The 13,231-nt window shown below is 42.0% G+C and overlaps 1 protein-coding gene across 3 annotated transcripts in view; it reads right to left on the bottom strand.

Moving 5' to 3' along the window:
• nr2f6a (nuclear receptor subfamily 2, group F, member 6a) overlaps positions 1 to 11,380 on the bottom strand; it is a 30,607-nt gene extending 19,227 nt beyond the window's left edge. For all 3 annotated transcript variants that reach the window (XM_023977015.2, XM_023977013.2, XM_023977014.2), the window contains exon 1: positions 11,022 to 11,380. In XM_023977015.2, coding sequence (XP_023832783.1) covers positions 11,022 to 11,290 — 269 coding nt within the window. In that variant the 5' untranslated portion in view covers positions 11,291 to 11,380. The remainder of the gene's footprint in view (positions 1 to 11,021) is intronic.
• Positions 11,381 to 13,231: the final 1,851 nt, after the last annotated feature.

Raw genomic sequence — 13,231 nt, 5'->3', positions numbered from 1 at the left:
GACTGTCAGAATCCTTTTTTTCCTTTAACGAGTTTGACGAGCCCGACGCGAACGATATACTGCTTTCTCGGGAACAGGCCCAGATGCCCGTGATTTGCGTGAAGAGGAGGTGGTGAAAAAGGTGCCAGACGGCAGGCTGCCTTCTGAGAATTTGTAGGTGATCTAATAAAACCCCACTTCCTTCCATTCTGCTAGCAAATGTGCAATCTTTGGAGAATAAAATCGATGACCTACGCACAAGATTAAAGTACCAACGGGACATTCAAAACTGTAATATCTTATGCTTCACGGATTTCGTGGCTGAATGAAGACACTATCAACATACAGCTGGCTGGTTATACGCTGTACCGGCAGGATAGAACATGCAGCGTCTGGTAAGACAAGGAGCGGCGGACTATGTATTTTTGTAAATAACAGCTGGTGCACGATATCTAACAAAATCTCGAGCTATTGCTCGCCTGAGGTAGAGTATCTCACGATAAGCTGTAGACCACACTATCTACTTTTCGTAGCTGTTTACATACCACCACAGTCAGAGGCTGGCACTAAAACAGCATTGAATGAGCTGTATTCCGCCATAAGCAAACAAGAAAACACTCACCCAGAGGCGACGCTCCTAGTAGCCGGAGACTTTAATGCCGGGAAACTTAAATCTGTCTTACCAAATTTATATCAGCATGTTAAATGTGCAACCAGAGGGGAAAAAACTCTGGACCACCTTTACTCCACACACAGAGACGCATACAAAGCTCTCCCTCACCCTCCATTTGGCAAATCTGACCATAAATCTATCCTCCTGATTCCTGCTTACAAGAAAAAATGTAAGCAGGAAGCACCAGTGACTAGATTTATAAAAGGTGGTCAGATGAAGCAGATGCTAAACTACAGGACTGTTTTGCTAGCACAGACTGGAATATGGTCCAGGATTCCTACGATGGCATTGAGGAGTACACCACATCAGTCATTGGCTTCATCAATAAGTGCATCGATGATGTCATCCCCACAGTGACTGTACGTACATACCACAACCAGAAGCCATGGATTACAGGCAACATCCACACTGAGTTAAAGGCTAGACCTGCAGCTTTCAAGTAGCTGGACTCTAACCCGGAAGCTTATAAGAAATCCCGCTATACCCTCCGACAAACCATTAACTTCTTATGGCTGCAGGGGCAGTATTGAGTAGCTTGGATGAAAAGGTGCCCAGAGGTGCCTAGAGTAAACTGCCTGCTCCTCAGTCCCAGCTGCTAATATATGCATATTATTATTAGTATTGGATAGAAAACACTCTGAAGTTTCTAAAACTGTTTGAATGATGTCTGTGAGTATAACATAACTCTTATGGCAGGCAAAAACCTGAGGAAAAAAATCCAACCAGGAAGTTGGAAATCTGAGGTTTGTAGGTTTTCAACTCTTCTCCTATCGAATACACAGTGGGATATGGGTCAGTTTGCACTCCCTACGGCTTCCAGTAGATGTCAACAGTCGTTAGAACCTTGTCTGATGCTTCTACTGTGAAGTGGGGCTGAAGGAGAGAGGAATGAGTAAGGTCTGCCATGAGCTGACCATGCTCTGACCATGCGTGTTCACATGAGAGGGAGCTCTGTTCCATCGCACTTCTGAAGACAATGGAATTCTCCGGTTGGAACATTATTGAAGATTTATGTTAAAAACATCCTAAAGATTGATTCAATACAACGTTTGACATGTTTCTACTGACTGTTACGGAACTTTTTGACATTTCGTCTGCTTTTAGTGAACGTGCTTCGTGACTTTGGATTTGTTTACCAAACACGCTAACAAAAGTAGCTATTTGGACATAAATGATGGACATTACCGAACAAAACGAACATTTCTTGTGGAAGTGGAAGTCCTGGGAGTGCATTCCGACGAAGATCAGCAAAGGTAAGTGAAGATTTATAATGCTGTTTATAACTTTTATTGACTCCACAATTTGGCGGGTAACTGTATGGCTTCCTTTTGTGGCTGAACGCTGTTCTCAGATTATTGAATATTGTGCTTTTTCTGTAAAGCTTTTTTGAAATCTGACACAGCGGTTGCATTAAGAACAAGTTTATCTTTAATTCTATGTAAAACATGTATCTTTCATCAAAGTTTATGATGAGTATTTATGTTATTTGATGTGGCTCTCTGCAATTTCTCCGGATATTTTGGAGGCATTTCTGAACATGGCCCCAAAGTAAACTGAGGTTTTTGGATATAAATATGGACTTTATCGAACAAAACATATATGTATTGTGTAACATGAAGTCCTATGAGTGTCATCTGATGAAGATCATCAAAGGTTAGTGAATAATTTTATCTCTATTTTATCTCTATTCTGCTTTTTGTGACTTCTGTCTTTGGCTGGGAAAATGGCTGTGTTTTTCCGTGATTTTGCGGTGACCTAACATAATCGTTTGTGGTGCTTTCGCTGTAAAGCCTTTTTGAAATCGGACACTGTGGTGGGATTAACAAGAAGTGTGTCTTTAAAATGGTGTGAAATACTTGTATGCTTGAGGAATTTTAATTATGAGATTTCTGTTGTTTGAATTTGGCACCCTGCACTTTCACTGGCTGTTGCCATATCAATCCCATTAACGGGATTGCTGCCCTAAGAAGTTTTTAAACAGGCAAAGTGTCAATACAGGACTAAGATCGAATCGTACTACACCGGCTCTGATGCTCGTCGGATGTGGCAGGGCTTGCAAACCATTACAGACTACAAAGGGAAGCACAGCCACGAGCTTCCCAGTGACACGAGCCAACCAGACGAGCTAAACTACTTCTATGCTCGCTTCGAGGCAAATAACAATGAAACATGCATGAGAGCACAAGCTGTTCCGGAAGACTGTGCGATCACACTTTCAGCCGATATGAATAAGACAAAGGTCAAGATTCACAAGGCCGCAAGACCAGACAGATTACCAGGACGTGTACTACAAGCGTGCGCTGACCAACTGGCAAGTGTCTTCACTGACATTTTCAACATGTCCCTGTCCGAGTCTGTAATACCAACAATTTTAAGTAGACCCCCATAGTAGACCCCCAAGAACACTAAGGTAACCTGCCTAAATTACTACCGACCCGTAGCACTCACGTCTGTAGCCATGAAGTGCTTTGAAAGGCTGGGCATGGCTCACATAAACACTATTATTATCCCAGAAACCTTAGACCCACTCCAATTTGCATATGCCCCACAGATCCCAGATGACGCAATCTCTATTGCACTCCACACTGTCCTTTCCCACCTGGACAAAGGAACACCTATGTGAGAATGCTATTCATTGACTACAGCTCAGCATTCAACACCATAGTGCCCTCAAAGCTCATCAATAAGCTAAGGATCTTGGGACTAAACACCTTCCTCTTCAACTGGATCCTGGACTTCCTAACGGGCCGCCCCCAGATGGAAAGGGTAGGTAACAGCACATCCGCCACGCTGGTCCTCAACACTGGAGCCCCCTCACAGGGCTGCGTGCTCATGCCCCTCCTGTACTCCCTGTTCACTCATGACTGCACGGCCAGGTACAACTCCAACACCGTCATTAAGTCTGCCAGTGACACAACAATGGTAGGCCTGATCACCGACAACGACGATACAGCCTATAGGGAGGAGGTTTGTTGTTTGTTTGTTGGGCCTACCAACTACGCTAGCTAGCAGACTTCTGCCTGTTTTGATTTTTGAAAATGTCAGAATTTAAAAAAATGCATAGAACAATTACAAATAAAAATATGCTAGCAAGCAAGCTAGCTAGCTAGTTACCAATACATAATATACTTTCCATGCAATCTCTTGAGTTTTTTGGGATTAGCTAGCACTCTAACCTTGACTAGCTTGACTAGCTAGCTACCTACCTAAAGCTGGCAAATATGCTATGGTCGCTACTCACTAGCTAACCAGCTAGATAACGTTAGCTGGGCTTGATGGATTTATCTTCCCTGAACCTTGTTCACAGGGTATCCGTACCCCAAGGGTACACCCAGAAACACCCAGCATATTAGCTAGCTAGCTACTTGTGTCGACACAAGCACTGTTATTGCTAGCTGCATAACACAACAACTTGCTAGGCCAAGCGTAGCACCCCGTAATATCGGCATATTCAACAGCGTTTAAGAAATATATTACCTTCAACAGTGTTACCTTGTGAACAAGCCATCAATGTTTTGTGATTATTGGTGTCGTAAAAACACCAATAGCAATTAGGGTTAGCAATTAGCATGTTTGACATTTCAGCTTTTTGATAAGCAGTATAGCAAAAAAATATGTCCCTTATTATCGGCATACTGTAATGGGGTGCGTGCTGGTGGCAGGGAAGTCAGGTGCAGGAGAATGAACTTGGTATAAACGGAGCTTTTAATAAGTATTCAAAACCCCTGAAAACCAAAATGTACAAAATAAAATAAGAGGGTACAAAACCCGTCGCACACCAGAACATAACTAGCACACATACATACAACAAACAATCACCGACAAGGACATGAGGGGAAACAGAGGGTTAAATACACAACATGTAATTGATGGGATTGAAACCAGGTGTGATGGAAGACAAGACAAAACCAATGGAAAATGAAAAATGGATCAGTGATGGCTAGAAGGTCGGTGACGTCGACCGCCAAACACCGCCCAAACAAGGAGAGGGACCAACTTCGGCGGAAGTCGTGACACATACGGTCCCCCGTTATTTGCCACCTTACTATTTTGTTCAATTACAAGATATAGCCGTTTAATTTTGTTGAAAAAAGAGACACCAACCTCGTATCTGAAGTGTTTGACTAGTTGGCTAGCTACCAATAAAAAAAATAATACTTGCCTGAAATCCGTTAGCTATATTTCAGAGGTGAAATATGTATATTAAATGTGTGGTCTGTCATGCGGTCAAATTTTACAATATACAGCGTGTCCCACAAAATGTGTACACTATGAAAACTCTCAAAACCTAACTTAACTTCCATAAACTGCAATGAAAATTGGTGGTCAGCTAGCTAGAAGAGTGTCTTTAGTCACAAAACTTACCGTTATTTTCTAGTCCTTTTAAATGTTGAGCTCGCGGTGATTTAATCGTCTAACCGCTAGAGTGTTTCCGAAGTTAGGGAGTGTCCGATGTTGGGGGAAAATTAGCTATACGCCTAAAGTATAGAAATCATGATGATGATAACTAGCGGTAATGTTTAGTGGCTATGCTAAATTATCATACATTCTTCTTCTCTCCCACAGATTCCCGCAAGGTCTCAGACTCCAGGATGCTTAGAAGGAGCAAACAGATGAATACAGTCAGACAGGGTTGTCGATTTCCATTGTCACTTGTAATGCTAAAAAGGTCAGAGAAAGACACTCCCATTTTGCTAAATTAGCTAGCTATCTAGGCCACTCACCAAACTAAAGGATACAGATTGATTTACCACTTAAATAGATATGTTTATTTTATTGAGTAGGCTTGTATATATATATATATATATATATATATATATATATATATATATATATATATATATATATATATATATATATATATATACATACATACAGTGGCTTGCATAATTATACAGCCCCCTTGGCATTTTTCCTATTTTGTTGCCTCACATCACTTGTATCATTTGATTTGCACAACATGCCTACCACTTTGAAGATGCAAAATATTTTTTATTGTGAAACAAACAACAAATAAGACCAAAAAAAATTAAAACTTGAGCGTGCATAACTTTTCACCCCCCCAAAGTCAATACTTTCTAGAGCCACCTTTTGCAGCAATTACAGCTGCAAGTCTCTTGGGGTATGTCTCTATAAGCTTGTCACATCTAGCCACTGGGACTTTTGCCCATTCTTCAAGGTAAAACTGCTCCAGCTCCTTTAAGTTGGATGGGTTCCGCTGGTGTACAGCAATCTTTAAGTCATACCACATATTTTCAAATGGATTGAGGTCTGGCCTTTGACTAGGCCATTCCAAGACATTTCTATGTTTCCCCTTAAACCACTCGAGTGTTGCTTTAGCAGTATGTTTAGGGTCATTGTCCTGCTGGAAGGTGAACCTTCGTCCCAGTCTCAAATCTCTTGAAGACTGAAACAGGTTTCCCTCAAGAATTTCCCTGTATTTAGAACCATCCATCATTCCTTCAATTCTGACCAGTTTCCCAGTCCCTGACAATGAAAAACATCCCACACAGCATGATGCTGCCACCACCATGCTTCACTGCGGATATGGTGTTCTCTGGGTGATGAGAGATGTTGGGTTTGCGCCAGATATAGCATTTTCCTTGATGGCCAAAAAACACAATTTTAAGTCTCATCTGACCAGAGAACCTTCTTCAATATGTTTGGGGAGTCTCCCACATGCCTTTTGGCGAACACCAAACAAGTTTGCTTATTTTTTTCTTTAAGCAATGGCTTTTTTCTGGCCACTCTTCCGTAAAGCCCAGCTCTGTGGAGTGTACGGCTTAAAGTGGTCATATGGACAGATACTCCAATCTCCACTGTGGAGCTTTGCAGCTCCTTCAGGGTTATCTTTGGTCTCTTTGTTGCATCTCTGATTAATGCACTCCTTGACTGGTCCATGAGTTTTGGAGGGCAGACCTCTCTTGGCAGGTTTGTGGTGGTGCGATATTCATTTCCATTTTTTAATAATGGATTTAATGGTGCTCCGTGGGATGTTCAAAGTTTCGGATATTTTTTTATAACCCAACCCTGATCTGTACTTCTTTGTCCCTGACCTGTTTGGAGAGCTCCTTGGTCGTCATGGTGCCGCTTGCTTGGTGCTGCCTCTTGCTTATTGGTGTTGCAGACTCTGGGGCCTTTCAGAACAGGTGTATATATACTGAGATCATGTGACAGATCATGTGACACTTAGAGTGCACACAGGTGGACTTTATTTAACTAATTATGTGACTTCTGAAGGTAATTTGGGTGCAACCAGATCTTATTTAGGGGCTTCTTCTTAGCAAAGGGGTGAATACATAAGCATGCACCACTTTTCAATTTTTATCATTTTTGAAACAACTATATTTTTTTCATTTCACTTCACCAATTTGGACTATTTTGTGTATGTCCATTACATGAAATCCAAATAAAAAATTCATTTAAATTACAGGTTGTAATCAACAAAATAGGAAAAACGCCAAGGGGGTGAATACTTTTGCACGGCACTGTATATATATACACTGCTCAAAAAATAAAGGGAACACTTAAACAAACACATGTAACTCCAAGTCAATCACACTTCTTGAAATCAAACTGTCCACTTAGGAAGCAACACTGATTGACAATAAATTTCACATGCTGTTGTGCAAATGGAATAGACAAAAGGTGGAAATTATAGGCAATTAGCAAGACACCCCAAAAAAGGAGTGATTCTGCAGGTGGTGACCACAGACCACTTCTCAGTTCCTATGCTTCCTGGCTGATGTTTTGGTCACTTTTGAATGCTGGCGGGGCTCTCACTCTAGTGGTAGCATGAGACGGAGTCTACAACCCACACAAGTGGCTCAGGTAGTGCATGTCATCCAGGATGGCCATCAATGCGAGCTGTGGCAAAAGGTTTGCTGTGTCTGTCAGCGTAGTGTCCAGAGCATGGAGGCGCTACCAGGAGACAGGCCAGTACATCAGGAGACGTGGAGGAGGCCGTAGGAGGGCAACAACCAAGCAGCAGACCGCTACCTCCGCCTTTGTGCAAGGAGGTGCACTGCCAGAGCCCTGCAAAATGACCTCCAGCAGGCCACAAATGTGCATGTGTCAGCTATGGTCTCACAAGGGGTCTGAGGATCTCATCTCGGTACCTAATGGCAGTCAGGCTACCTCTGGCGAGCACATGGAGGGCTGTGCGGCCCCACAAAGAAATGCCACCCCACACCATGACTGACCCACCACCAAACTGGTCATGCTGGAGGATGTTGCAGGCAGCGAACGTTCTCCACGGCGTCTCCAGAACTCTGTCACGTCTGTCACATGTGCTCATGTGCTCAGTGTGAACCTGCTTTCATCTGTGAAGAGCACAGGGCGCCAGTGGCGAATTTGCCAATCTTGGTGTTCTCTGGCAAATGCCAAACGTCCTGCACGGTGTTGGGCTGTAAGCACAACCCCCACCTGTGGACGTCAGGCCCTCAACCACCCTCATGGAGTCTGTTTCTGACCGTTTGAGCAGACACATGCACATTTGTGGCCTGCTGGAGGTCATTTTGCAGGGCTCTGGCAGTGCACCTCCTGGCACAAAGGCGGAGTGGGCGGTCCTGCTGCTGGGTTGTTGCCCTCCTACGGCCTCCTCCACGTCTCCTGATGTACTGGCCTGTCTCCTGGTAGCGCCTCCATGCTCTGGACACTACGCTGACAGACACAGCAAACCTTTTTGCCACAGCTCGCATTGATGTGCCATCCTGGATGAACTGCACTACCTGAGCCACTTGTGTGGGTTGTAGACTCCGTCGCATGCTACCACTAGAGTGAGAGCACCGCCAGCATTCAAAAGTGACCAAAACATCAGCCAGGAAGCATAGAACTGAGAAGTGGTCTGTGGTCACCACCGCAGGAATTTCACTCCTTTTTTGGGGGTGTCTTGCTAATTGCCTATAATTTCCACCTTTTGTCTATTCCATTTGCACAACAGCATGTGAAATTTATTGTCAATCAGTGTTGCTTCCTAATTGGACAGTTTGATTTCACAGAAGTGTGATTGACTTGGAGTTACATTGTGTTGTTTAAGTGTTCCCTTTATTTTTTTGAGCAGTGTATATATTTGTTTAATCTAAGTAATACAATTATTAATATAACAATAAAATCCTTATTATTTTGAAAGACATGTAAGGTCTTTCTACATGTTGCAATAAAGTTGACTAAAGTAGGAGCTCTTTTTTTGTTTGTAAGTATTTTCACTTGGTAATGAGTAATAAGTAATTATATAGAAATTGCTCACATGTAACTATAAAGTTACACCTCACTTTAAATAGCTAAACCCTGTGTAAGAACTAGTGTGTTTATTTTCTCATTTGGATGGCACTTTCAGAAGCTGATGATTAGATTGCCAGAATGGGTAACGTAATTTGTAGGTACACAATAATTACAAGCAAGTACACTTCAAGATACACTTCATTTTAACTAGCTAAATCCTGTGTAACACCTAGTAATTACATTGTACTTATGCAGATATTACAATTACTCTGTGACAACGTTGAGTGTAGATTTTGAAGAGTGCGCATTTACGGGTAGGTAATTAGAAACTAAACATTAAATTGGTGAATTTAGTGGAAACTTGCCCATTTCTAACAAGCATGGTAACATGCATTTGTTGTTACGCCTCTGTAATTACAGACCGCAATTACAACCAGTTACATGTTGTTATTACAGTGTAACTATGAGTTATTACAATTAACTACAATACTTGTTACAGTATAATTACACATGTAATGACACTGTAATAAGGACCCCTTAAAATGAAGTGTTACCAAAAAAAATCTACCTGCAGTAGAGCATGCTGGGAAATCTGATAATGAGGGGCGTGGTTTTGAAAGGAATGTTTTACTCTCCACATAGTAAAACTGACACAATCACACTCAATACTGGTTATTAACACCAACACTGGGGTTATTTTACACCACTGAGTGTTATTTTAACTCTTACAGAGTTAATTTAACTTCTAAATCAACACTAGAAATGTTACACTTAAAAATCAACACTAGGTAACAATTTGCTGTGTATATACTGTATGACCCAATCCCTCTCTTTCCTTAGATGATCCATGATATTAAATACTGCATCTTGCTCATGGATCGTTCATATGGGCAGACTGGCTGATGTAAGGATGACTAAATCGCAGTGGGGAAGAAATTCAATCATCTGACTTCAAGGCCAGTTTTGTAGAAAAAAACGTATGAATGCAATATAAATCAATAAATAGCATACCGCAAAACAACACAGCTGAACAATACAATTAAATGCAATAGAGGTGGATATTCAATCCTCAATTGTTGCATATTGTTGTCTACCAATAATATGGGCAATCAAAACATCTGCCAATAAACAATGGTGTGTAATACAATGTTTCATTCAGCTATTCTCTTCAGAGACCTTTCATGTCATGAAAGGCTCTCACTTAAAGGAAAATACCACTCAAAAACTGTCTTTTGGTATTTGTTTCGTTAGTCCACTGTTGATACAGTCCCAAAATGTTTTGCATGTCAGCACTCAAGTTTTCAAGACATAGAACTTTCAAAATATGATGCAAAACGCATCATACTGTGACACTTTCTGTATTTTGAAAGTTCTATATCTTGAAAACTTTGCTGACATACCAAACATTTTGGGACTGTATCAACAGTGGACTAATGAAACAAATACCCCAAATATCCCTTTAAGTGAGGGATGACTTAAATCCATTATGCGCACTGCTGTGGGATATTGTAACAGCTCTGCACAGTCAACAATGTATTAATGCATGACTCATTCTCGCTATTTGCATCCATTTGCTTTGTACAAATGGGATATCCATAACAGACAAACTAAGAGATCAGAAATAAAGGCTCAGGGACAAAGCTATTACACAGGTGTATGCTACAGTTTGGTTGAGAAAGAGGTGAATTCTCCTCTTACAATGTAAATCGCTTTGAGCACTTTAAAGATGCACTATGCAGAAATCACTCCGACCACTTCCTGGTTGCTAAAATTCGAATAGTTCGCCTAATTTCAGTTTATGTGACAAAACAAACAAGTATAGTCTAGAGAATTATTGTACTATCTAAACCGTTGTTAAATATATTTTCCATAACCAAAAACATTGTATTTTCAGCTGTTTGAAGCTGGTGTACAAAACAGAAAGTAAAACACTCAAAAATGAAACTTAAGAACAGGAAGCATAGAAATAGGGCACATAGAACAGATCTACCACTTCTTAGACTTGCTTTCAATGAGAATGACAGATCTATAACCCAAATTTCTAGGGTTGGGTCGCCCAAAAAGTTACACATGCAGCTCTGTTATAATTATCCATCCACTTTGAGAATCCATAATTAAATCATCACAATTATTAATTAAGTCTCACCTGCAGGTATAGTTGAGGTTGCGACGGATGCTTCTCTTGAAGAAGCTCTTGCAGCCCTCACAGGTGAACACACCGTAGTGCTTCCCACTGGACTTGTCCCCACACACCACACAGTCCACCACACATGCCTTGTCCTCGTCCCCAGCCTCCATGTCACTGCCCCCTGCCTGGGGCGAACCGTCCTCCTCCTCTCCCCTCAGATAGCCCTTCTCCCCCAGCCCGTTGGTGCCCCCGTTGGGATCTCCCCAGCCCCCACTTACCATGGCCATTGTTTGATTAGCAGACCACAGAAGGAATGGGAGACGGCCAAAGCTTTCGGTAGCTGCCGTCTAAACTTTCGGACTTTCTTTTGTGCTCCGCTGTTCAGAGTTCAATATTTGAAGGTTCTCTGTCTTCTCATTTAATAATTTGTTTGGCTTTTTGGTCCTTAAAGTGTGTTGGAAACTAAAATAGTCTGTCTGAAAAATACCCACACCCTCTTTTAATTTATAGAACAGTATAAATGGTGTAGAATGTTTGTCCTCCGAAAAAAAACAATAGAGCTGTTTTGTCTCCTCCCTTTCCACTATGATCCGGAAATAGTTAAGCCTTTCACTTTAGAAACTTTTGTTTTGCATGCCTGTGGCTTCCAATACCCTGTTTTTCTTTGTTTTTCTTTCTCCTTTTTCAGTTATTCACTCTTTTTGTGTGTTTTTTCCTTTGGCCCATGTCCTCCGACGGCTGTCTTATAGAAGTCGAATTGTTAACGCTTCAGCCAAGAAACAGAACCTTTCACAGGAAACAATGAATCAAACACAAATTTTCAACAACGGACCAAAACACACCCCATTCACTAGCTCTCCAAAACCCTTATTATCCGTAGGGTTTTCACCGGTTAGCCTCGCCCACGGTTGGCTGCGTGTGAACTACAATTCAGACACTGTGTTTTAACGTTTAGAAACGTCAATAATCATCACTTGCGAAACGGTTTTCGAAACATATGATATGCCCCTTATCTTTCATATCAGCAAGAAAGAATCTTTCAAATAAAATAGATACACTTACAGTAGCAGTTTCTCACACATCCATATGCTGTGCGTGCCTCCAGTTGACGAAATATACTTCCTCCCCAGTTACACTTACACACAGGTGTTCTGAGCACACTAGTCCTTATGTCTCCAAAAACCTTACCGCAAGCGATGCGTTTTAACGTTCAGAACAAGCCTTGAAGCTCTTAACAAAACTCCCCGGAACAGTAGATACTATCTTCAGTAGTCACTGAAGGTAGTTAGCGTCTATGAATGAGTTACACATTCACTAGCACTTTGCACATGATTAGAGAGGGAAATTCTCTCGCCCTCCCTTCCCTCTTTGGCAAGAATAATGGCTGAAAAAGAACCTCGCTAGCCCTTAGCACATGCCTGGAGACGAAGCAGTGGCCACCCCTCATAAAACAGTCATGCCGTTTGCCTTTCTGATAGTGTTAATGTAGAGACCTAGTCCTGCTGCCTTTCTGGAATATATTACTTATATCCTGGCATTAGAGAGAAATAATACAAACGCCTTGTATGCTTACCTTGGGAAGTACATTCATATAAAATGTCAATGTCTTGTTTTTGCTAGATCACTCTTACAGCCACGGCGGGAGTGAGGGTACAGACAGAGCGAGGCAAGAGACGGGTTTACCAGCAATCCTCAGAGCACCAACAACGTTCTGGTTGACAAAGAGCTCTTCCAGGTCACCATTAGCAAAACAACTTGAAGTTTCACAGCTCACTGTGTGGCAATATCATCAAGGCACACAGAAAACTACTATCACGTCTCAACTGTGGTTACATCTACCCCCTCTGTTTAACTAAATCAACCAGTCTCTCTGGCTCTCTTCAAAATGATCTTTTGCTCAAGGAAGTGCCCTCTCTTCCTTGTTTGTTGTTGCAGAGGGCTAGGCTGTAGCAATATCATCGGCCGTAGTGGCTAGACCAGTCTCTGATTCAGACCCTCCAAAAATAGAGCGCACAGATGAGGTAGAAATCCAAAAAGCCTCCTTTCCACCCCTCTGAAGTCAGTGGAGATACTCTAAGCACTCACTCCAGTCTTTTGTCAGTTTTTTCCCACCGAGCACTAATGACTTGTGGCCTAGCCCTGTGCTCAGTCCGTGTGGGTACTTCCCGTGGCTGAGGCAAGGGGGAAGGGACAGGGCTTTCTCTCCTCCCTTTGGCTGCAGAGTCCAC

Source organism: Salvelinus sp. IW2-2015, linkage group LG32 (genome assembly GCF_002910315.2).
Source record: "Salvelinus sp. IW2-2015 linkage group LG32, ASM291031v2, whole genome shotgun sequence".
NCBI classification, from domain to species: domain Eukaryota; kingdom Metazoa; phylum Chordata; class Actinopteri; order Salmoniformes; family Salmonidae; genus Salvelinus; species Salvelinus sp. IW2-2015.
This window is presented reverse-complemented; position numbering and strand designations above follow the sequence as displayed.